A 24497-nucleotide genomic window follows, 5' to 3' on the forward strand; every position below is an offset into this window, starting at 1 on the left:
AAAACACCACGGGACGGAATAAAGCGGAGCGGAATAAAACGGAGCAGAAGAAAACGGAGCAGAAGAAAATGGAATAAAACGGAGCAGAAGAAAATGGAATAAAACGGAGCAGAACAAAACGCTCCTTCAGCCCCGCCCGGAAATCGGCACTTTTCGTGCCGCCATTTTGTGTTTCCCGCCCAACGCGACGTAGCGTGACGTCAGGCGTGACGCGACGCGGGGCGTGCGTGCTGACGTCACGGGCGGCGCGCGAGGGGACGTGTCGGTGCCGCCGTTCCCGCTATGGGGGAACCGCCGCGGCGGCCGCGGGAGCTGTTCCTGGCCGGGCTGGCTGCGGTCTACCTCGCCGCCTTCGTCTCTCTCTATCTCCAGATCCCCGGTACGGAGCTCCGCGGCGCGGCGGCGGCGGCGGCTGCTGCTGCTGGAGCCTGACCCGCGGGCTCCTCTTTCCCCGTTGCTTGGGGGGACTCTGAGGGGGCCGCGGTTCCCGGCGGGCTGTGGGCGGCTGGGCGGGGGGTGGCAGCGCCTGGGGGGCGGGGATGCTTCTTAAGAGATGTGGAGGGGGCCCCTTCTTGAGGGGGGGTGGAGATGTGGAGGGGGCCCCTTCTTGGGGGGGGGAGTGGAGATGTGGAGGGGGCCTCTTCTTAAGGTTAAGGGGCATGAGGGGCTATGGGGGTCAGTTTTCTTGATCCCATGGGGGTTTTGGTGGGCCTGGTGTCCTCTCTGGGGGTTTGCTCGAGGCCGGTGGCAGAGGGATAGCTGAGGTCCCCAGGGGCTTGGGGCTAGCGTCATACTGGATGAGGTTTGACAAAAGCAAGTGTAGAGTCTTGCATCTGAGGAGGAATAATTGCATGCACCAGTACAGGCTGGAGAGGAGCTCTGCAGAGGGAGCTGGGTGTCCTGCTTGATGACAGTTGGCCATGAGCAGTGTGCCCTCGTGGCCAAGAGGACCAATGGGATCCTGGGGTGCATTAAAAAGAACGTGGCCAGCAGGTCAAGGGAGGTGATCCTCCTCTTCTATTCTGCCCTGGTGAGGCCTCATCTGGAGTACTGTGTCCAGTTCTGGACTCCCCAGTACAAAACAGACAGGGATCTCTTGGAAAGAGTCCAATGCAGGGCCACAAAGATGGTGTAGGGCCTGGAGGATCTCCCCTATGAAGAAAGGCTGAGTGAACTGGGTCTGTTTAGCCTTGAGAAAAGAAGACTGAGAGGGGACCTGATCCAGGTTGACAAATATCTGAGGTGTGGGGGGCAAAGTGGTGAGGCCAGACTCTTTTCAGCAGTGTATGGAGACAGGACAAGGGGAAGCAGCCAGAAACTGCAGCATAGGAAGCTCCTCACGAATGTGCACAGGTACTTCTTTACAGTGAGGGTGATGGAGCACTGGCACAGGCTGCCCAGGGGTGTTGTGTTGTGGGGTCTCTTTCTCAGGAGATATTCAAGACCCACCTGGAAGCCAACCTGTGCTACGTGGTGTAGGGAATCTGCTTTGGCAGGGGAGTTGGACTCGATGATCTCTAGAGATCCCTTCCAACCCCTACGATTCTGTGATCACAGAGGGCTGTTAGCAGCTGCTCAGAGGGCTGGGCTGCACGAAGGACCTGAGGGTTCCTGAAGGGCTCAGGGATAACAGCGGGCAGAGATGGAGCCCCAGAGCTTGGAGGGGTAGTGGGTCCCGACTCCCTCAGCTTCATCCCATGGGGAGCTGCCCCCTGAACCACTCCTTCCTCGCATCCCTTAGGGCTGTACGGGCGCGATGGGATCCTGCCAGCCCGCCGGGTGCTGCGTCTGAGCGGGAAGGGGCTGTGGGAACAGCTGCACGATGTCCCCACGCTGCTGTGGCTCGGCCCACACCTGGGGCTGGACACGGAGCAGGGCATGGAGCTGCTCTGCCTGCTGGGTGCCGTCGCCTCGCTGGGTGCCCTGCTTTGCTCCCCGCTGCGTGACTGCCTGCTCTTCGCCGTCCTGCGGGTGTTCTACCTCTCGCTCTACCAGGTATGAGTGCACGCAGTGAGGATTGGGGGGGACTGACTGAGAGCCTGAGCTCTGTGCCTGCGGTTTTGGTTGGAGGAGTTGGCATGAGTCAGAGCGGTTGTGGCAGGAGGGGGTTCCTCTTTCATTGTGCACAGCCGCAGCCCAACTCTGCCGTGGGTAGCATCAACAGAAGGAGGGAGGGTGGCAAAGCAGGGAGAGGTTTATCCCCCTCTGTTTCCCTCTTGGGAGGGCCCGTGTGGGGCACTGGGTCCAGGTCAGGGCCCACGGTGCAGAGATGTGGGGCTGTGGGATCAGGGCCTGAGGGCACAGGGGTGGTTGCGGGCTGCCAGCACCTCTGTGTGGGGAAAGGCTGAGGGAGGGGTGTGCAGCCTGGGGAAGGGACAGCTGCGGGGTGACCTCACTGTAGCCTTGGTGCCTGAAGGGGCTGGTGCACAGGAGAGCAGCTCTGTATGCGGGAGAGAGCAATAGGAAAAGGGGGAATGACTTTAAACCGAAAGAAGAGAGGCTGAGGTCAGATGCTGGGGAGAAATCCTTCACCCAGAGGTGATGCAGCCCTGGCACTGCTGCCCAGAGATGTGGGTGCCCATGAAAATAGTTGGGGCCCTGGGCAGCCTGAGCTGTGGGGACACCCAGTCTGCAGCGAGGGTGTTGGAACCAGATAGGATTTAAGATCCTTTCCAACCTAAGCTGCTGTATGATTTCCCTCTGAAACCGGGGAATGGGAGAGGAAGCTGCCTGCGTGGGAACTGCTCCTGGTGTGCAGCTGTCTGCACCGAGCCAAAACGGGAGGGGAAGTGTCACAGGGGGCTGCGTGGGGCTGGGACTCCCTGCTTTCCGGAGCCGCCTCTTCCCAGCCCCTGCGTGCCAGGCCCTCATCCTTCCCTTTTAAGGTGATGCTGGAAAGAAATCCATCTCCCTCCTCCCCTCCACGCTGCTTGCAAGCAGGGCTGTTGTGCTGCCGCTCGCCGGCCACGTGGCTGTGCCTGGAGCTCTGGAGCCACTCCTGAGCTGCGGTTCCTCGCAGCGTGGTTCTTGCCAGCACATCTGGCCTGGGAGCATCCTCCTCCCTCCTCCGTCCTGTGCCCTGGGCAGCACTGCCTCGCCTGCTGGGTTTGGCAGAGTACTCAGGGTGGGGGGGCTCTCCGTGGGCTGGGAGTCAGAAAGGAAACCCCCTGCAGCACAGAGCCCCCTTCCCACTGACCGCTGGCTCTCCCCACAGGTGGGACAGGTTTTCCTCTACTTCCAGTGGTAAGTCAGCCCTCGTGCCCCCTCCCCCCTCCCTGGCACTGCAGGGCTCTGCCTGGAGACTCCGTGCCCCCATCCCCCGCTTCCTAAGGGGCTCTGTCCCCCCCTTGTTGTCACCGGGGGGGGGTGGTGACATTCCCCAGGGACAGCCTCCTGCTGGAAGCAGGCTTCCTGGCCGTGCTGGTGGCCCCTCTGCGCCTGCTCAAGTGGCGTTCCCCGGCCTGGCGCCCGCACGACAGCGTCACCTTCTGGCTGCTGCGTTGGCTGCTCTTCCGCCTCATGTTTGCCTCTGGCGTGGTGAAGCTGACCAGCCGCTGCCCCACCTGGTGGGGGCTCACAGGTGAGGGGTGGCACGGGCCTCGAGTCGTGCCCTGGGGGACCTCTGGGGGCTCTTTGCACCTCTCCCTTTGTGAACACGACACCCGTGGCACAGCTGTGTCTGTACCCATCCCCAACTGCCCGGCCCTCTGCTGTCCTCCCAGCTCTCACCTATCACTACGAGACGCAGTGCATCCCCACGCCAGCTGCCTGGTATGCCCACCAGCTGCCCGTGTGGTTCCAGAAGTTCAGTGTGGTGGCCACCTACGTCATCGAGATCGCCGTCCCGCTGCTGTTCTTCATGCCCATCCGCCGCCTCCGGCTCTTCTCCTTCTACTGCCAGGTGAGTGGGGACGCTGCGTGGCTGGCAGCGGGGTGCCCCTCAGGCTCTGTGATGCCCCCCAACCCCACCTCTGCTCATGCTCAGGTCCTGCTGCAGATCCTCATCATCCTCACGGGCAACTACAACTTCTTTAATGCGCTCACCATCGTCCTGGCCTTCTCCCTGCTGGATGAGGAGCACGTGGGGCGCTGGCCAGGGCGCAGCAAGAGGAAGCATGCCAGCTGTGAGTCTCTGTGCTCGTGCACTGTTTTTGGGGGCTGCAGTCCCCTCTGCTGTGTTTGAGGTGGGGAAGGGACGGGCCACTGTCACTGTCTGACCCTGGGAGAAGTTGTTCTGGCCACTGCTGGGCCAGTGTGGTGGGAGCTGGTGCCCCTGAGGTGCTGAGGCTGGGATGCAGTGCATGGGCTCTGGCACTGAGCTCTGCCTTCCCTGCGTGTGGGCTCTCAGTCCCAGGTCCCACCCTGTGCCGTGGGTTGGTCTTGCCAAGCCCTGTGCTCACCGATGCTGAGCTACCCCCCCCTTCCTCCAGCAGCCTGGCCTCCTACCCTCCTCTCCTTCCTCTCCACCCTGCTGGAGCTGGCCACCTACGCCTTGCTGCTCTACTGGAGCGTCCACTACTTCAGCCTGGAGATCGACTGGGAGAAGAAGCTGCTGGAGTCCAAAGTGGGTACGTCACAGGGTCCCTGCAGCCCTGCTGCCCCCTTGGGCACGGCATCTGGCCCTGATGTGCTGTCCCCCCACCCCCAGCCTTCACCTACCACGAGTTCACGCAGTGGCTGCGAGCGGTGACGCTGCCTCTGGTGGGGCTGGGCTTCCTCTCACTCTCCTGGGAAATCCTCTCTGCCATGTACAGGTGAGTGGGGTGGGGGCTGTGCCGTGCAGGGCTGTGGTTTGGTGAGTGAGGGAGCACCAGGGTCCAGCTGGCACCGTGGGCACGGGATGGGGGTGGCTCAGGGAGAAGTTTGCTTTGTTAAAACAGGGCACAACCAGGGTGTCTGGAGCTGCTCCCAGCCCCCATCCACTCCAGAACCTGTGTCTCCATGCTTCCAGCCAGGGGCTGCCCCCCCCCTCCAGGCGGATGCAGCCTGCAGGGCCGTGCAGCTCTGATTTCCCACCACCCTTGCAGGTGTGCCTGCATCCGTGGCTGCTTCTGGAAGCTGTGGGCCACGCTGCAGTGGGCCGTCTTCGCCACAGCTACGGTGGGGATGTTCGCCATCAGCTTGGTGAGCGTGTGGGGGTCCCAGCTGGGGCTGGGGGGGGCTTGCTGTCAAGCAGCAGTGCTCTGGGGACGGAGCACAGCCCCAGCCTCTCTGTCTCCTCTCCCCAGGTGCCCTTCACCTACATCGACTACGAGTCCAACGGCAAGCTGTGGCCTGGCATCCATCAGATGTTCAGCGCGGTCGAGCGCTTCCAGGTGGTGAACTCCTATGGGCTCTTCCGCAGGATGACGGGCGTCGGGGGGCGGCCTGAGGTGGTGCTGGAGGGCAGCTATGACAAGCAGAGCTGGACGGTGAGAGCACCCTGCTTTGTGGCTTCAGGCCCTGCTGGGACACCTGGCCATCCATGTATGGCGTGGGGCTTTGTTCTGTAGCTGGGGTTGGGGGGAGAAGGGCAGAGCAGTGGGGCTGTGGGCCTATCTAAGCCCAGGGCTCCATATCTGCCTTCCAACCCTCAGGAGATTGAGTTCATGTACAAACCAGGGAACCTCAGTGCAGCCCCCGCTGTGGTGGCCCCCCACCAGCCCCGCCTCGACTGGCAGATGTGGTTTGCAGCCCTGGCACACCACAGCAGCAGCCCCTGGTTTGCCAGCTTCGTCTACCGCCTGCTGCAGGGCAAGGAGGATGGTGAGCACGGGTGGGGTGGCCCTGTAGGGATGGGGTGGCCCCCTCCCCTGCCCCCTTTTTACCCCACCCCTGTTCTCCCACGCAGTGATCCGCCTGGTGCAGGTTGATGAGGACAGGTACCCCTTCAGCTCCCAACCACCCGTCTACCTCCGTGCACAGCTCTACAAGTATTGGTTCACTCACAGCACCGAGAGCGGGTGAGCAGTGGGGAGGGGCTGTGGGGCATCGAAGGGGGAGGGGCCGTGGGAATGGAGGGAATGGGATGGGGCTCTGAGCAGCCAGTGGAGCTGCAGGGGTCCCTGCTCACTGCTGGGAGCGAGACCAGGCGGCCTTTCCAGCCACAAACCGTTCTCTGATCCTATGAGGGCACCTTCCAACCCAAATGATTTCGTGATCCTATGAGGGTCCCTTTCAGCCCAAATGATTCTCTGATCCTTTTGAAGGTCCATTTGAACCAGACCCCATTCTCTGATCCCATGAGGGTCCCCCCCTCCCCAACCGATTCCATTCTCTCTGCCATTCAGTTCTCTTGCTGCACTGCTGCCTGTGTTGGGGTTGGGACAGCTCTGGAGATGGGCTCAGAAGCTCTGTGTCCCTATGTTTGGGGGTGTGTGGGGGGGGGTGGTTTGTGGGTTTCCTTGCAGTGCTGCAGGGGTCCTATCCCTGCCCCCCGTCCTGCAGGGCGGGAGCTATGCGGTGGTGGCGGCGGCAGCACGTCCAGGAGTTCTTCCCCACTGTGTCCCTGGGGGATCCCACGCTGGATGCTCTGCTCAACCAGCACGGGCTGAAGGTAGGACCCACTCCCCACACCACACCGAGCCCCGTGGGGCACAGCTCACCGCCCCCCCCCCCCCCCCCCCCCCATATCCCTCCCCCAGGACAAGCTGCCCCTCAAGCGCCCCACAGACGCGTTCCTGCCCCGGCTCCTGAGCTCCGTGCGCCGGCTCAGCCGCCCCTTCTCCCCCCACGTGGTGCTGTGGACCCTCTACCTGGTGGCTGCCACCACCTTCCTGCTGCGTGCAGTACCCCGCCGGCCCCGGGGGGGTGCACCCCCCGCCCGCCACAAAGCCCCCAAACAGCAGCGGGGGGACCCGGGGGAGAAGAACGGGCAGCTGCGCAGGAAGGAGGGCAGGGAGGCGGAGGAGAAGGGCGAGGGTCCCCGTGGCACCAAGAGGAGGAAGTAGCAGCACCGGGTACCCCATCTTCCACGCACTGACTGCTGCCACTGGCCCCCCCCAACCCTGCCCCGGGACCCCAAGCCTTTGCCCCCCTCCCCCCACCCCCTTCCTGGCTCCATCCCTGTGGGGGGGCTTCTGGGGCCCTCTGCAGCCCCAGGGCTGGTGTGCTGTGGTGCCTTCATGCACAGCCGGGTGTCAGCGCGGTGTGGGGCTGCTTCTGTGCCCCCCATCCCCCAGCTGGGGCTGCCCCTGTGCCCACCCCCCCCCTGAGTTGGCTGTACTGGGGGGTGGGGGTGTGCTGGGGGGGGGTGGGGGCCCTGCCCTCATCGCGCTTCCCCTCAGCTCAGTGGCTGGCACAGAGGTTTCCTATAATTTTCTAAATAAAGCCTTCGACATTCCAGCCCCACATCTCTCCCTCAAGCTTGGGGGGAGGGGAGGAAGCGGGGGTCCGCATTGCCCCCCACCCTGGGCACAACTAGTACGTTGGCTGCATGGCAAGCAGGTTTATTGAAGCATGGAGGAGGTGAACAACACAGTGGGGGGAGTGCTGAGTGCTGGAGAAGGGGGGGGGGGGTTATAGCTGGAAAGTCGTGGGGGGGGGGTCCCAGCTCACCAGCAGAGCTCCCCTGGGCAGTACTTATCAATCAGGGCCTGGTAGTACCCCCGCAGCTCCCTCACGTTGGGCAGCTCCTCCTGCTTGGTGTACAGATCAAACTTGCTGTTGGGAGCACAGAGGGGGGGGAGATGATGGGAGGATGGGGGGGGGGGGGGGGGCACTGAGCTTTTCCCCCCCTCCCCATCCCCCCCTCACGCACTTGAGCTCTTTGACCCAGGGCAGCATGCGCAGGTCTTCCTCGTTGCACAGGTGCTTGTAGTCCCCATGAGCGTGCCAGGGGTAGAAGGAGTGGAAGCGGATCATGTAGAAAGCCTGGAGGGGGGGGGGGAGGTGGTATTCAGCTTTTTTGGGGTGCCCCCCCCCCCCATCCTCCTTAGAGCAGCCCTGCCCTTCCCTTACCTCCTTGGGCAAGGCGAAGTTGTTGAACTTCATCACTCTGTACATGTACTCTGCGGAGAAAGCAGGGGGTGGGGGCTGGGCTGCTGCCCCCCCACCCCAATGCTCCGTGTGTGGTGGGGAAGGGGGCTATGGGGGGGGGGGGGGACACTCACCATCGTGTCCCCAGGACATGAGCACGTTCTCCAGGCCGCAGTGGGGTTGGTACATCCCACACTCGGTGCTGTGGGGGGGGGGGAGGGGGTCAGAGTCACACCACGGTGCCCACTCCCCATTGATGGGGGGGGAGGTTGGAGGGGGGGGGGGGTCCACACTCACTTGTACCGGGGGTCCCAGGTGTCAGGGTTGTCATGGAAGGTGGAGTCACTGAAGACCACTGACTTCTGCACTTTACAGCCCACTGGGAAGGTGTCCCCTACCACTGCCCACTGCAGGGGGGGGGGGAGGGGGTGTGACAAACACCCCAAGTGTCCCCATGGGTCCCCCCTGGAGGAGGTGGGGGTCCTGTGGCTGTGCCCCCAAACCCAACCTCACCTGGGGCTCTCCAAACAGCACCAGCACCTTGCCCAGGTCGTGCAGCAGCCCCACGAGGTGGAACCAATCTGGGGAGTGGGTAAGCGTTAGGCCATCACCCCCCCCACCCCCAATCCAAAGCCCAAGGAAGGGAAGGGGGATGGGGAGGGGGGGGGGGGGGGGGTTTCAGGCAGCTGGTCCCCCATCCCCTTCCCCCTCACCACCCCACCTTTGTCGGGGTGGGCGCGCCGGATGCCCTCGGCGGTCTGATAAGCGTGGAAGGAGTTGGGGAAATCGACGTCCGGGTCGGATTCGTCCACCAGTTGGTCCAGTAACTCCAGTGCCTGCATGGCACTCATCCTGCGCAGCGAGCAGCCCCCGTACTCAGCGCTCTGTGGATGTGGGGGTGGTCAGCACCGGCCCTGAGAGACCCCCCCCGTCCCCCCCCACCCCCTTGGGATACACACCTTCCTACGCACGAACTCGACCGTCTGGTGGGTGTGCATCTGCAGGTACGTGTTGTAGACACGGTCCAGCAGCTTCCCCTCCTGCAGTAAAGGGTTGGGGCTGGGGGGGGGAGGTTGGGGGGGGTTTGGCCCCTATAGCCCCAAAGGATCCCCTCCAGCCCTGTGGACCCCCCCCCCAGCCTTATGGGTTCCCTCTAAGCCCACAGACTTCTCTGCCCTATGGACCCCTTCCAGCCCTACAGGACCCTTTCCAGCCCCACGGACCCCTCAGCCCTATGGATCCCCTCTAGTAGCCCCACAGGCCCCCTTCCAGCCCTATGGATCCCCTTCCAGCCCCATGGACCCCCTTCCTGCCTCACAGGCCCCTCAGCCCTATGGATTCCCTCTAGGAGCCCCACAGGACCCTTTCCAGCCCTATGGATTCCCTCTAGGAGCCCCACAGGCCCCCTTCCAGCCCTATGGATCCCCTTCCAGCCCCACAGGGATTCCTTCCAGCCCTGTGGAGTCTGTGAGCCCCACAGACATCTCAGCCTTCTGGACCCCCTTCCAGCCCCATGGACTCCCTCCAGCCCTATGGATTCCCTCTAGTATCCCCACAGGACCTCCTTCCAGCCCCACAGGACCCCCTCTGGCCCCACGGATCCCTCTGGTCTCTCCCCAGCCCCATAGCCACCCCTCACCTTGTAGTTGCGCAGCTCAGCCTTGTCCTTGCCGGGCTGTGGCTCCATGGGGTTGGGGTCCTGGTGGGAGGTTCCAGGTGAGCGTCGGGGGCCAACCCTTAACCCCCCCTCCCCACGGAGCAGAGTGAAGGTTTGGGGACATTATGTTCCCCAAAGGAAACCCCCCCCCCACCCCACAACGTTGGGCAGTGCTACACAGTCAGACCCACATCTTGGGAGTCAGATCCGTGGGGCTTGGACCCACTTGGGGTGGTGTCCCTGAAACCCTGAGACCCCCCCCCCACACACACACACACTGCACAGAGGACATCACAGAGGGTCCCAGAGGGCTTTCCTGCCCTCCCCCCACAGGTGCAGATGCTCTACACCACCCCAAGCTGTGGGGTGGGCTTCCTTGGGGGGGGGGGGGGGGGGGTTGGGGTGGGCTACTCACCGCCTGCAGGACCTTCATTGCTGTCTGGGATTGGGGGCACACGGGCAGGATGGGACCCCCACCTTTATCCCCAGGCACCGGGGCAATTGGTCACCAGTTAACCGGTAACCAGTTACAATCGCTAACCAGTCCTCCGGTTAATGTTTGAGCCCACGGTCCTCTCCCCCCAAGGTGCTGCAGTCACCACTAAAAGGGGGTCCTGAGCGCGCCCCCCCCCCCCCCCCACCCCAAGCTGGGCTGCCCCACACTGCAGCCCGGAGGTGAGGATCTGCCCCTCCCCCCCCCATCCCCACTGCTGAGGGCAGATGGGACCCTCAGGGAGTTGGAAGTGGGGCGGGGGGGGGGGGAGGGGTTGAAGTCTGACCACACTGCTCCTTGCTCAGGGCAAAGGGACGTGGGGGGGCAACAGGGGCACATGGGAGGCACCGGGTGTGGGGGGGGGTCCCTGGTTCTGCTGCTTCCCCCAGTGTGGGAGGGGACATGGGGACCCTGCGGGGGGGAGGGGGAACAGGAGGACCCCGACCCCCATACATACACTGAAAGTGGTTTGTTGTGCAGCCAATCGGGGCGGGGGGGGTGGGGGGGGAACCTGGGGGCCAGATCCTGCACTGCAATGGGGGAGATGGGATGGGGGCACAGATGGATGGAAGGGGGGGGGCTGCCAGGTTGGGTCGGTGGATGGATGGATGGAGGGATGGATATGTGGATGGATGGGATGGAGACCCGGACGGACGGATGGATGGATGGACGGACACACGGATGGAGAAGTGGATGTACGGACAGATGGACAGCCGGGCAGGAAGTCGGACGCAGGGATGGAGTGGACGGACGGAACAACGCGGCCACCAGGCGGCACTGCGGGGCCGCGATCCCCCGGGGTCAGCGCCCACGGGGTTGGTCCCGCGGCCGCACACAGTTGGGCTAAAATCGTGGCGTTTCGCCCCGGAACGTCTTGTTGGGGCCGGGACCCAATGGGGACAGGGGGTGTCCCATGTCCCGGGGGTGTCCCATGTAGCCGCGCATCCCAGGGTTGGCACAGGAAAGGGGCACGTGGACCTCCGACTGTGGGGCAGGCACACTGTTGTGGGGCTGCGGATGTAGGGCCGGCACGCTGCTATGGGGCAGGCACGCTGCTGCCCCACTGGGAGCGCTGCTCGGTTGGACCCACGGTCCATAATCCCACGTAGCCGCGCTCCGTCCTCCCCATCTCACCCCATCCCCTCCATGGGGACGTCCCTGCGGGAGGGGAAGGGGGGATTCCCCGCCACCCCACTGCCCCTTCCCCACGCGGGGGGTCCCGCAGAAAGGCGCACAGGAGCCCGCAGCCGCTGGAAGTCCTTTAGTGTCAGCTCCTACCCGACCCCACGCAGTCCTGAGGAGGATGGGGGGGGGGGTTGGGGGGAAGGATGCTCCTTCACCCATAGCTGTGGGGGCTGTTGGGGTTCACGGGGGACGAGTCCTGGCGGCCCGAGCGGCCCATCAGCTGCCACAGGCGGTGGCTGAGGTTCTGCACCTGGCACGTACCCAGCACGCAGCCCACCCGCAAACGACGCCCGAGGTGACGCCGGCCCCGCCCACCCGAGGAGTGTCGGGGTCTGTGCCGTGGGGTCGGCTCGGGGCCGTGCCATAGGGTTGGGGGACGACGGATGAGCTCTCTGCGTCGGGGGAAGACGTTGGGACGCAGCCCTCGGGGGTCTCCGAGGGGCAGAGGTGGGTGATAGTGGGGTACGTGCAGCACGGCAGGGGGGGGTCTCCGATCCGGGCGTTCCCTGCAAGAGAGCAGCATAGGGGGTAACGGGACGGGGGCAGTGGGATGGGGTGGGCTGCGGACCATCGTACCTCACACCATACCCTCCCCCACCCCCCCCAGGCTGCTCTCCCTTAACCCTCTCCCCCTTCCAGCACTCTGTCCTGATCCTGCACTGGTTCACTGCCCCCGGGAATCCACAGAGGGTGTGTGTGTGGGGTGGGGGGGCCGGGGGGGGGGGGGGTTGTGCACTGGGAATACTGGGCAGAGAGCCGTCCCTGGGACATGACAGCACTGGCAGCCACCCCTTCTGCCCCCCCCCCCCCCCCCCCCCCCCCCCCGCAGCCCCACCTCCCAGCAGGTGTGAGCATGGGGTGACCCCACACACGCAGACACATTCCCCCTTCACCCACCCGTAACCCCTGACCCACAGTGCACACCCGTGTGCCACAGCACGTGCAGCCACGCACGCACACCATCACCCCACGCACACAACCACGCGCGTGTCCGGGCATGTGCACCACCTGACACGCGTGTCCCCGCGTGCAAAGCCATCCCCGCACCTGCATGTGGTGGACGCGGATGGGCGCTGTTCACTCCTGCCCTGTGCTGTATTCTGTGCATTAACCCTATCCCTGTTCCCCATCCCCTATCTCACATTCCCCACATCCCCCATCCTCTGCCCCCATTCCACCCTATCCCTGGTCCCATTCCCCAACTCTGATTATCACCCTTAATCCATTTCCCTATCCCCCATCTCCCATTCCACCCCATCCCCCAGTCCCCATCCCGCCCTATCCCTATTTCCATTCCCCATATCTACATTCCTATCCCCATTCCACTCCATTCCCTGTTCCTATCCCCTACATCTCCCATTCCCCATCTCACCCCATCCCCATTTCTCAGCCCCATTCCCTATCTCTCATTCCTATTTTCTTTCCCCATATCCCCAACCCTATCCCCATTCTCCATTCCACTCCATTCCCTGTTCCTATCCCGTCTCCCATTCTCCAGCCCTCCCCAACCCCATTTCCCAGCCCCATTCCCATTTTCCATTCCACCCCATTCCCTGGTCCCATCCCATCTCCCATTTCCCATCCCATCCCTGTTCCCCATCCCCATTCCTTGTTCCCAGCCCATTTCCCATCCCCCTACCCCCCATTAGATATCTTCTATTCCCCATTTCCCATTCTCCCCTATTTCCCAATCCCCATATCCCCATCCATATTCCCATTCCCCATCCCTATCTACCCTTCCTTTCCCCACCTCATTTCCCATTCCCCACCCCCTATTTCCCACCCCCCATATCCGATTCTCATCCCTATCCCCATCTTTCATTCCCCATTTCACCCAATCCCCATCCTCCCCCCCTGTGCCCCATTCCCTGGTCCCATCCCCTATCTCTACCCCATTCCCCATCGAATATATCCTATTCCCCACCTCCCACTCCCCTCTATTTCCCATTCCCCATATCCCCATCCTTGTCCCCATTCCCCATCCCACTCCCTATCTCCCACCCATCTCCCCACCCCACACCCCCACCCCCCAATTCCCATTCCCCACCCCACTCCGGGACTCCCGCAGCACTTCAGGACCTCCACAGAAGAACCCGGGGGAAACCCCCCCACCCCCACTCCACGCACCCCCGGGGCCGACCCCGCTGCGGAGAGCCCCACGGGGCCTCGTCCGCGGTGCGGGACCACCTCACCTGCGCTTGGGAGCGCTGCCGTGGGGCAGGGCTCGTCCGTGGGTCAGCTGCAGCGCGCACAGCGCGAGGGTGATGCAACCCAGAGCGGCTCTCATGACGGGACCGGGACGGCTGCTGCGGGGAGCAGCTGGGCACGGCACGGCACGGCACGGCACGGCTCGGCTCTACACGGATGGACGTGGCTCGGTTCGGCTCAGCGCTCCGTCCGCCAGCAGCTCCGGGGGGTCCCAGCTCCGGAGCTGCGCTGACAGCAGCGCTGATGTCCCCCACGCTGATGTCCCCCACGCTGATGTCCCCCACCCACCCCGGACCGCCCCTTCCTCACGCTCCCCGTCGGGGCTGCCCGTACCTGCCCGCGGGGCCGCCCGGTACCGGCTCCACTCGGGACCGCTCACTCTGCGCACTGCCGATCCTAAACCGGCCCAGGTTAAATATCGCCGGGCGGGAGGAGCAGCGGGAGGAGCCACGGGGAGCGGGGCGGCACGGCTCTTCGGGATTTGGCACGGCTCGGTTCGGTTCGGCTCCTGTGGGGCTTGGTACGGTTCGGCCCGGCTCGGCCGGGAGCGGGTTTTGGGGTCGCCTCTAACTCGGGGAGCTGTGTTGAGCTGTGCCAAGTCAAACTGAGCCGTGCCGAGCCGTGCCACGTCACGGTGGGGAAGGAATGGAGGTCCCCGTGCCAGGGTCGTGGTGGGGGGCACCCCGTGGCACCCCGTGTCCCCCCGCCTCGGCCCCAAGTGCCGGGAGGTAGAGGTGCCTGCACGAGCCCGGATGGGTCAGCAAGGCTTTGGCTATTTTAGGCTAATTAATGTCTGTCTAATTGCAAAGGGAGGGGGGGCAGCCCCCTCCCTTTGAGAACCGGGGCTGCTGGGAGCAGCCGGGGCAGAGAGGAGCCCCGTCCTCTATTTGGGGCCGGAACGTGGTTTGGGGGCGACGCATATGGGGAGGAGGGGGGCGGGCTCTGTGCTGGGGATGGGGTGAGGATGGGGATGTGGCTGAGGATGAGGATTGGGGTGGGACGGATGGGATGGAGGTGAAGATAGAAGTGGGGATGGGATGGGATTGGGGATGGAAGGAGGCAGGGCAGCGTGGTGTTACGGCAGGCAGGCAGCAACGGAGCCAGGAGCCCAGATCAGCCCTGTACCACCACACGCAGATCTCAGTGGGGTTACAACCTGTGCCACAGCTTCGCTGCTGAGCCCCCCCCCCCTCCATCACAGCTGAGCCCCCCGCATGGTGCCCCTATCACTTCTCAGCTCTCACTGTCCATCCGGGGCAGGGCAGGACCAAGGTAGGAGGACTTCCCAAAACTCTGTCTGGGTGGTTCATCCTGAGGGAGGGTCCTAAACCATAATGAGGTTCGGATGAACTGCCGGGGGGTGGGGAGTGAGGAGGCACGGCGACGCTGCTGGGGGAGCGTCGGGTGGGAGAGCACTAAAACGCTGCACTGTCAGTCACCACCAGGTGAGCTGAAGGGAAAAACTGAGCTATAAGGGGAAAATGTGTCCCTAGCACCCCCAGCATCCTCAGCGTCCTGTGTCCCCGACATTCCCAGTGTTCCCAGTGCCGCCAGTGTTCCCAGCATCCTCAGGGTTCTCACTGCTTCCCCAGCATCTCCAGTATCCTCCTAGTGACCCCGGTGTCCTCGGCATCCCCAGTGTCCCCTGCATCTTTGGTATCTCCAGGGGATCGCAGGGACATAGGGAAATCACAGGGACATGAGGACACAGGGATGCGGGCACATCACAGAGACACGCGGACACAGGGATGCAGTGACGTGGGAACGTGGAGACATAGGGACACACGTGGGGATGTGGCACGTGGTACCCTGCCCGGAACATCCCTGAGCTGTGACACCATCACCAGCTCTGCGGAGTCCTGGGGCACGCCCTGGGGGTGCCAGCCCGGGGGGGCTCCAACCCATGACCCCATACGGGACCACCCCAAAACCCCCTCCTTCCAGCGGGGACCGCTCACTGGCACCGGACCTGATGGACGCGCCTCGCTCCTCAAACCACGCCCATTCACCGCAGACCACGCCCACTCCCACACAAACCACGCCCACCACTCTACATCCACCTCCCCGCTCACACAGAAGCCACGCCCCCTTCCCCCTTAAACCCCGCCCCCCTTCCCGCCCTTCCCCCTTTACCTCAATGGCTGTCCCGTGACCACGCCCCTCCCCTCTGTTTCCGCGCAGGCGCAGTGCGGCCGGGCCGGGCCGGGCGGCGCGCGGGGCCAAGATGGCGGCGGCGGGGGCGGTGCGCGGGCGGGCGGGCAGCGCGGCGGCGGCGGTGGCGGCGGCGGACGGGCGGTGATCGCGGCCCTGCCCGGCCCGGCCCGGCCCGCCGCCATGGCCCGCCTCGCCGACTACTTCGTGCTGGTGGGCTACGACGCGGAGAAGCGCGGTGAGCGGGTTGTGGGGGGGTGCGCAGGCCGCGCCCCACAGACGTGGCGGGGAGGGCCGACGGGTTGCTTGGGGCTGAGGGGCAGCGGGGCCTTCCTCAGTGTGGGGCGAAGGGGTGGGCATGGGGGCGGATCCGGGTGCTGGGACTGGGCCGAGGGCTGCGGGGAGGGGCTCTGGAGGCCCTTGGGGGCTGCAGCCTCTGGGCTGCGGTGGGGAGCGGGGCTGAGGCCTGGCGGCTCCTGACCCCCATCCCTCGTCCTAACCCTGACCCGTATCCCTGACCCTGTCCCGCTGAGCTCGGCTGTCCCCGATGACGTTCAGAATTGCGATGGTATCACCGTCGTGAAGTTTCTCTTAAATAAGGGAATCCTCGCCTAGGGAGCGTTGCTCCTCAAAACTGCACATTCACGGGGCAGGAGGCGGCTGTGGGGTTTGTGGTGGGCCCGCAGTTCTCGTGGGGGAAGGGTACAGCCCCCCAGGTCAGTGCTTGCAGCGAGGGGGAGCTTGACATCGCTGCCCTGGGGAGGACACAGCTGCAGCACTGCACCCAGTGTGGGGCTTCCCAGTTCCAGGCAGACTGGGATCTTCTGGGGAGAGCCCGGCGCAGGGTGCAGGGATGGTGAGGGCCTGGAGCACCAACTGATGGGGACAGGATGAGAGCTCCAGGGCTGTGCACCTGGAGGAGAGACAGCTGAAAGGATTTTGATCAATGCTTGTCAATATATAGTGGGAGGGGGCTGGGCTCTGTTTGGTGGTGCCCAGCGCCAGGACAAGGGACAGCAGGCCCAGACTGGATCCCGGGGAGCTCCATCTGACCATGAGGAAGAACTGTGTGCTGTGAGTGTGGCAGAGCCCTGGTACAGCTGCCCAGAGGGGTGGGGGAAGTCTCCTTCTCTGCAAAGTCCCAAACCTGCTGGGATGCTCTGTGTGCAGCTGCGGGGGGGAGGTGCATGGGGGGATTGCACTGGAGGTCCCTTCTAGCCCTCATAGTTCTGTCACCTGAGTGCTGGTGTTTGTGGTGCTCAGTGCTGTCACGCTGTGGGATCCCCCTGCTAGTTTCAGTCCTGCAATCCCAGCAAGTAAGTAGCAGGAGCTCTGGCTGCACTGCATGGTGCTGCCCCACAGCTCTACTGGACCCAGAACAGAGCATCAGCAAAGCCTTTGGGTTGCAGAGCAAAGGCTGTCCAGGAACCACAGCATCTTCTGAATGACGGTGCGGTGAATTTTGTTGTTGTCTCCCCGGTTCTCTCAACACTGCAGCCTGGGTGAGGATCTGAGGAGCGTGGCCCTGGTGCCCTCAGGCTGTTCCCAGGCTGCAGGTGGGATCCACACTGAACTCTGTCTGCTGGGGCACAGCTGCTCAGTTCTTGATTCCTTTATGTGCTGCCTCGGAGCGCTTTGGATGTTAGGAAATGTTTCCTCTAGGGAAAAAGCAGTCAGGTGCTGGAGCTGGCTGCCCAGGGAAGTGGGGGAGTCCCCATTCCTGGAGATGCTCCTGGATCTCAGAGGTGTGGCACGTGGGGACACAGTAGGATGTGGTTGGGTTTGATGATGTTAGAGATCTTTTCCAATCCGGATGTTGGTTCTGCCCTGGAGTAACAGCTCGTGCAGGCAGCAGTGGCTGTCAGTGACCCTGTGGGACAGGTCCCGAAGCTTCCCCTCCTGTCCTGTCCTTGCCCCAAGTTCTGGACACCCAGAAGGGAAAGAGGAGTGCCGTGATCCTCATAGCATCATTCAGGACACATCTGCAGTGAAGGCATTAACGTTGGAGGGACGTTATAAAGGAGGCCTCACAAGGAATGAGCTGTGTGTTCTGGCTTCAAGGTTTGTGTTTTAAATAGGAAATTTCATCTGGAGGGGACAGAACTGCACGGTGCTCACCTGTGTTTGCTGTAGTTTGGATCTGGGCACAACACCCAGCCCCGACCTGGAGGTCTTGAGCAGGTTTTGGCGGTGTAAGAGGCCGCAAACCCAGAGGTGCAGGTGCTGTGCTATTAGCACAGAGCCATCAGGCTCTGGTCAGATTTTAATTAGTGCCACAGAGCCGCTAGTGCAACGGAGCTGGAGGTGCACAGGGTCTGTGCAGTGTTTGGTTGCATCCTGGGGACAGACTGACAGCTGAACGTGGCAAAGCCGAGGAGCTGCTGCTGCAGAGCCTCCCTGAGCATCCGTCTGCTGCAGAGTGCACACTGTGTGTGCTATCAGACATCGGGGGGGGGGTGGGGTGGGGGGTGTCAGCCCCCATCCTGCACCCTGTCTCCTTTTAGATAATGTTGGGAGGAAGGGTGTGCTGCTCCCCCTCCGCCTCTGACTAATTGCTGTACAGGTTGGGTTGGTCTCAGGGCCACACCTCCCTGCCCTGCATGGCACAACGCTCCTGGGAGGGAGCTGCCCTCCAGCCCTCCCCAGGCAGGGCTGGGAATGGGTTCTGTGTGCTATAGGGTCAGGGAGGGTGCCATCACAGAAACCGAAAGCACCGGAGCTGCTGCAAGGCCACAGAGGGGCAGGAAAGGAAACAGAGTGCATGGGAACCCAGCACACCTTTGATGCCCCACAGGGGGCTGTGGGGCTCTGTGTACCCAGCACCCTATGGATATTTGTCCCATGGAGCCATGGTGGCTCATGGTGTTCTGACAGCAGTTGAGTTTCTCGGTTCCTGTGGTTCTGTCTTCCTGCTGTGGCCAGGGGGCTCCTCTGTTCCCCGTGGAGAGGAGCAGTGTAGGTTGAGAACGTATCCAGCATTACCCAAGAACTCATCGTTGGGTTTCTGTATGGAGCCACGGGGTGATTTCTGGCACTAAAACTTTTGTGGGAGTGGGAGGTGGGAGATGCACATCTCTGAGCAAACCTTTGGGATCGTGCTGCTGCTTCCAGCTGCGTCCAGATCTGCAGCTGTGCTCCTGAGCCTGCTGCCCTTGTGCCCTCCGTGTGCAGCTCTTCTCATCACGTCGCTCCGTGCCTTGTTGTGCTCAGAGCATCAGCAGCCACAGTTTGAAGGCGAAGTTCTGCTTGTGGGGCCTGACAGCGGTGTGGGGGTGGGGGAGGGGGACATCCTCATTTAATTAAATAAGGCTCCGTGCTGGGTGGAGTTGGTAGACAACACACACTTGGTCTTGTCTGTCCTAAGAATTTTTTCATGGTACTCTGAAGCAGCATTAAATCTTTCTTGCACCTCAGACCTGCAGCTCCATCCCAATAAAAGTGCCCCCGGAGTTGGGTGAACGAAGGGATGGGGATGGGGTCAGGTGGGCTCACACTGAGCTGAAGTTGGTATGATGGCAAGTGGGGACCAGGGGGTTGATCCTGTCCCTGCCACGCTGTGGGGCTGCTGCAGCAGCACTGGGATGGCTGTGGGGCTGCTGCAGCAGCACTGGGATGGCTGTGGGGCTGCTGCAGCAGCACTGGGATGGCTGTGGGGCTGCTGCTGTTGTAGGTCAGTGCTGGCAGTGGGATCTCTCTGCGTGCTGCCGTGCTCCAAGTGAGTCATCATTTGACTCAGACGCAGCGGCCGCTCCACGCGCGTGTGGAAGCCCCCATCCATTGAACCACCTCCAGTGGTTGCTGACACCAAAGCTGCATTTGCCACATCCACATTTGGGGAGAGGATGGCTCCGTGTGCGCGCCGTGCCACCCATCTGACTGCAGCTCCTTCATCCCACGCGTTGTGAGCTCTCCCTTCTGCTGTGGTCGGGGTGATGGGGCTGTTGGGTGATGCCCGATACCAGGACCCCAAAACCCACTCCGTCCTGTGGTTCTGTTCCCCTCTCCCCACCCCCAGGGGCCGGGCTGGAGCTGTGTGCTGCCTTCCACGTGTGTCACTGTTTCAGCAGAGTGGGTGAACGTGAGAAGGAAGCACCAATACGAACCATATGTTGTAACCGAATTCCTTCACTGTTAGTAATATTTCATTTTGCAGCCAGTGAGAATGTTGGAGCTTTATTTATTTATTTGTTTTGAATTTTTTTTTCTCTCACTTTCAGCTTGCGTTTTTTTTCCCAGTTGAGGAGGGATCTGCAGATTCAGTTCCCAGTGAGTTTTGTTTTGCAGCGCTGCATGCGATGCTGGCTGGGAAGAAGCAGCTGTGGTGCTGGAAGAGCAAACAAACACAAACAAAGGAGGCTCAGCCCGCATCTGGGACGTGCCCTGCTGGTGTCGTGATGGGAAGGGCTGCAGTTGTGAGGGGTCTGCAGCACAGGGCTGAGGGAGAGGGGTGTGGGCAGCGTGGAGCAGAGGGGGCTCAGGGAGAGCTCAGTGCTCAACCTCCACTGAAAGGAGGTTGGTGGTGATGGGAGAGGTCGGCCTTGCTCCCAGGGGGCAGCGATGAGATGAAGAGGGGATAGCCTCACATTGTGCTGGAGAGGATCAGCTTGGAAACTGGGAGCAGTTTCTTTAAAGAGCAAGTCAGCACTGGCACGGGCTGCCCGTGGTGGTGGGGATTGCCCATCCCTTGAGTTGTACGAAGAGCCACAGGGATGTGGCACTCGAGGACACGTGGGCACGGTGGAGTCGGGCGTGCTGAGGTCTGCATTGCTCATCTGAGAGCTGCAGCCCCCAAGGTGTGCTGGGCACTGCCACAGAGCAAAGGCCCTCTCCTTGTGGGGGTTCCAGTCCCCTTTTGTTTGTGGTGTGGCTCAGAAGCGGCCACGTGTCAGCTTGCAGGGAACAGCCCGCTGCTGGTGCCTTGTATCTGAGATTGGGACAGCAATGCACTTTTGGTTTTATTATGATTATTATTTTTTTTCCAGGATGGTTTTGATCGAAACGATGCAGCGGGGACTTTTGGAGGGGGAGAAAATGGAGCGTGTCGGTTTGTTAGAAGCATCTGTGCTGTGGGTAGCTGTAGGAAGTGGAGCAGAAAACAAGCCGGGCTGCCCACCCCTCTTCGCTACGTCACCTTCCTGCTGATGGCCCAGATAAGCTCTCCTTCTGCTTGTGGTGCACAGAAGGTGCCCTGCCCCAACCTGGGCAGCTCTGAGCTCAGCACCCAGCCCGGGGCATCCGGGAAAGACCTCTGAGATCATGACATTATTCCAAGGAAGGGGCTCATAGGGATCATTGAGTCCAACCCCAGCCCACCCCACACCGTGTCCCCGAGTCCCATGTCTCCATGCTCTTTGAACACCTCTGTAGATGGGGACTGCCCCACTTCTTTGGGCAGCCTGTGCCAGTGCCTGATAGCTCTTTTAGGGAAGAAATTGATCTTATTATCCAATCTTTTAAGGGTAGGAGAAGATTTCTGGTGTCCTCAAGGTCCTGACCTAATGCTGCTTGGTTTAGATACCTGCAGCCAAACATCTAATGTTGAAGAATGGAGATGAGTGTCTGTTAATTGAAACCGTGGGAAGTAAACTGCATGCAGGACTTGGTCAGGGCTTTGGGGGCCCTGAACTTGAACCAGGCTGGGCAGCACATTGCTTGGGGTCAGGACACGGTAGGAGGTCCTGCAGTGTGAGTGCATCCTGCCTCGTGCCACTGCAGGACAGTGGTGTGCCACATCAGTGCTCCTCAGCTCAGTGTCTGTTGGATGTGGGGCAGTTGGAGCAGGACCTGAGGAGGACACAGGGATGGTCAGGGGCTGCAGCAACTCTGTGTAGGGAAAGGCTGAGGGAGGGGTGTGCAGCGTGGAGAAGGGATGGCTGCAGGGAGACCTTAAAGGGGCTGATGCACGGGAGAATGGCTCTGTATGTGGGCAGAGAGTGATGGGGCACAGGGGAATGGTTTCCAGTGGAAAGAGGGGAGTTTGAGGTCAGATGTTGGGGAAAATCCTTCACCCAGGGCGGTGTGACCCTGGCACTGCTGCTCACCCTGGAGGTGCCCAAGGCAATGGATGAGGCCCTGAGCTGGGTGGGCACACAGCTCACAGCAGGAGCGAGGCTGAGGAGTCCCTTCCAACCCAACCATTCTGTGATCTTTCAGATCCCTCCCAACCATTCTGTGCTTCCATGCATCTGTGAACCTCCCCAGGGCAAGCAGGACCCCTAGAAAGGCAGCATCTCACCAACCTTGGCCATTCCCCATCCTGCCCATGCACTGCAGGGATGGGCAGTGGGGACACAGCTGCGGGCAGCGAGCTGACACTCACCCACAGACACAGCATCTCTGTTTAGTGCAGAGCAGGAACACAATCGTTGGCTTCAGCTCCTCCTGGAGCTGGGGTATGGCGAGGGGTTGTGTCATCACATTGATTTAGAAGCGAGAGACACACATGGGGTGGATGTGGGTTGGGACACCACGTTTGGCAGGGCTGGATTCTGTCAGGCAGCCTGGCAGGGTTCCTGCAGGAGAGATAAGCTCCTGGGTGAGTGCAGTGTGAACTTAGCAGACCTATAGGGGAAGGAGGTCGGGCAGCAGCGTGATGTGCTGGGGGTGGGCTGCTCCGGTGCCCGTTGGCAGCACGGTGACATGGAGGGCTGCGTGGGTGCTTTGCAGGTTGGCTCTGGGCTCAGTGTGATGGCTCCTGGGAGTGACGTCTGTCTGAGATGTCAGATGGGATGAGCAAAGCTTGGTCACATTCCTCGGGAGCTGCGGTGCTCTTGGATGCTCTTGGAGCCTGGATTAGCGAGTGGCACGGGAGTGATAACGGAGTCTGCCCTGGGCTCTGTGCACACGTCAGCCTTGATTTTTTTTCCCCTAAAAGACTCCAAGTGATCCCGCAGCCTTCGTGCAGCTGCACGGCTACGGAGACCATCAGGGCCTGGAGCATCTTGACTTTGAACTCCTCAACTTCGCCGTGGCAGAGCCCTGGTGGTGCTGCCCAGAGAGGTGGGAGAGTTTCCTTCTCTGCAGAGACCTAAACCCTCCTGGATGCTCTGTGTGGAGCTGCAGCCCTTCCAGCCCCCACAGCTTGCGATCCTTTGACCTTTGGCAGTGCCCTGTGGGGATTTCTGCTTTGGGGAATCACTCTTCTACTTCTATCCCCTCTGAACTTCAGGCTCACCAAGTTCCTCTGAGCCACGTTCTGTGTTTGTGCATTTTATTCTCCTCGTTGTTGGGTTGGTTTTCAGCCGTTGGAAGGTTCCTTTGCTCGTTTCTCATGGTTATCTGTGTCCTTACACTTTTAACTTGACCTTCATCTCTCACATCCCCAAGTGCTGGTGATTGAGGTCGCTTGCACGGCCCTCAGCGCACAGAAGGAAGCTGATATGTTTCTCCTGCCCTCGGGTTTTGTTGGCCACCATAGATCTGCCTCCCCAAAATGTTAAACCTCTGGGAAGTCCCTCACCTTGAGGATGTCAGCACGAACGTGTCAGATGATTTTTGGTACACTGATGTGAGTACTTGAGGTTTGTCCAGTGCTGTAGGTTTGTGTCTCTTCAGAAGGAGCTGTTCCAGGGAAGGGCTCAGGCTGTGGCTGTGTCTGCCTGTGGCAGAGCTCACACTCAGGCAATTCCTTGGGATGGAAGGGTCCTTACAGATCACAGAATGGTTGGGTTGGAATGTTCCTGGTTGGGACAGCACTGGGTGTCCCAATTATTGGGGCTGTCAGTGGCTTTGGCCCAGTGAGTGTTGCTCAGGGACAGTTCCCTTGTGCAGTTGTTTTCAAAAACAAACAGAAAACCCCAAACCAAGAAACACAGCCCTCCTTCCCCCTGCTGTCACAGCTTTGCCCTGATTTTGTCACCCCCCTCAGGAAGGAGACGTATCCTTGGCTTCATGGGGTAACGATGAGGTTGGGATAGTGGGAGTGCGATGACCTGGAGACCTCCTTCAGACTGAGGATTGGTGTTGGAGAGTTCCCATGTATTGCTCTGTCCTTATGGATGTCTGACAGTGTTCTGTCCTTCGCTCTGTCCTCTTGGTTCCTGACCTCGTGCCCTTCCTTGGGATATTCTCTGTCTCCACGCTGCGTCCAGAGGAGGGCCACAAAAAGAGGCTGAGCTGCTTTTAAGGAGCAATGCGGAGAATGACCTGGGTGTCCTGGTGGCCAACATGTTGACCGTGAGCCAGCAGCGTGCCCTGGTGTCCAAGAAAACCAATGGGACCCTGGGGTGTGTTGCACCGAGCAGGGTAGGCCAGCACACAGTTCTTCCTCACGATGAGAAGGAGCTCCCTGGGCCCTGGTCTGTACCAACACAGTGAGCTCGTGGTGCTTGGAGCAGCAGGACCAGCACAGGTCAGGGCTGCGTGCACAGCTTTGGGATTTGCAGAGCTTCCAGATGGAGTGGCTGCTGGGAGTCCATGTAAATCCTGGGATTTGCTGTTGTTTTCCTGGTGCTGTGCTCAGCAACCTCTTACCAAGCACTCAGTCCCAGTGTGCCATGCAGAGGGCTCAGGAGCCTCTCCAGGTCCAACCCAGGGTGTGCTCCAAAGCTCTGTGCCTTTGGGCTTCCAGGAGGGCAGAGGGGTTGGTGTGGCAGCTGGAGGTGAGGGCATCAGGGACCCCTCATTGCCAGGTCTGTGCTCGTGGTGGTTTTCTCAGGAGCAGAGTGGGTTTTGTTCTGAGCATTTTGCACTGCCGTGGCTTCCTGTGGGTCGTACCCATAGCATCTTCTCCTGCTCCAGCACAGAGCTTTCACAAGCAAAAGGGATGCTTCTGAACAAGGTCCAGTTAGCATCTCTCCTGTGAGGAGGCAGTGAGCTGAGTTGTTTGAATTTCCTGAAGTACAACAA

At 61.6% G+C, this 24497-nt stretch overlaps 4 protein-coding genes across 11 annotated transcripts in view; 2 read left to right on the forward strand and 2 right to left on the reverse strand.

Moving 5' to 3' along the window:
- Positions 1-239: 239 nt before the first annotated feature.
- LMF2 (lipase maturation factor 2) lies at positions 240-7016 on the forward strand. 2 transcript variants are annotated; one of them, XM_065743861.1, is made up of 14 exons: positions 240-379; positions 1742-1995; positions 3215-3243; positions 3384-3580; positions 3723-3901; positions 3986-4124; positions 4431-4568; positions 4649-4754; positions 5028-5124; positions 5229-5411; positions 5577-5745; positions 5831-5942; positions 6427-6535; positions 6624-7016. In XM_065743861.1, exons 1-14 carry the CDS (start codon positions 283-285, stop codon positions 6927-6929), a joined length of 2115 nt encoding a protein of 704 aa, XP_065599933.1. In that variant the 5' UTR covers positions 240-282; the 3' UTR covers positions 6930-7016. The 2 variants fall into 2 exon arrangements, with proteins under 2 accessions (XP_065599933.1, XP_065599934.1); XM_065743862.1 differs by having other exon boundaries at positions 252-379; positions 4434-4568.
- Positions 7017-7488: 472 nt separating this feature from the next.
- MIOX (myo-inositol oxygenase) lies at positions 7489-10121 on the reverse strand. Its single transcript, XM_065743876.1, has 10 exons — positions 10029-10121; positions 9596-9655; positions 8916-8996; positions 8678-8840; positions 8470-8537; positions 8254-8363; positions 8091-8158; positions 7939-7988; positions 7739-7851; positions 7489-7641 (listed from the first exon to the last, which is right to left on the reverse strand). Exons 1-10 carry the CDS (start codon positions 10044-10046, stop codon positions 7533-7535), a joined length of 840 nt encoding a protein of 279 aa, XP_065599948.1. The 5' UTR covers positions 10047-10121; the 3' UTR covers positions 7489-7532.
- Positions 10122-11418: 1297 nt separating this feature from the next.
- ADM2 (adrenomedullin 2) lies at positions 11419-13589 on the reverse strand. The gene is made up of 2 exons (XM_065741678.1): positions 13484-13589; positions 11419-11797 (listed from the first exon to the last, which is right to left on the reverse strand). Exons 1-2 carry the CDS (start codon positions 13576-13578, stop codon positions 11443-11445), a joined length of 450 nt encoding a protein of 149 aa, XP_065597750.1. The 5' UTR covers positions 13579-13589; the 3' UTR covers positions 11419-11442.
- A 2142-nt stretch (positions 13590-15731) lies between these two features.
- Positions 15732-24497, forward strand: part of SBF1 (SET binding factor 1) — a 52016-nt gene continuing 43250 nt past the window's right edge. For all 7 annotated transcript variants that reach the window (XM_065743847.1, XM_065743849.1, XM_065743850.1 and 4 more), the window contains exon 1: positions 15732-15888. In XM_065743847.1, the coding sequence (XP_065599919.1) occupies positions 15834-15888 (55 nt within the window). In that variant the 5' untranslated portion in view covers positions 15732-15833. The remainder of the gene's footprint in view (positions 15889-24497) is intronic.

Source organism: Cyrtonyx montezumae, unplaced genomic scaffold (genome assembly GCF_038088225.1).
Source record: "Cyrtonyx montezumae isolate F1298 unplaced genomic scaffold, pur_monq_1.0 scaffold_3, whole genome shotgun sequence".
NCBI lineage: Eukaryota > Metazoa > Chordata > Aves > Galliformes > Odontophoridae > Cyrtonyx > Cyrtonyx montezumae.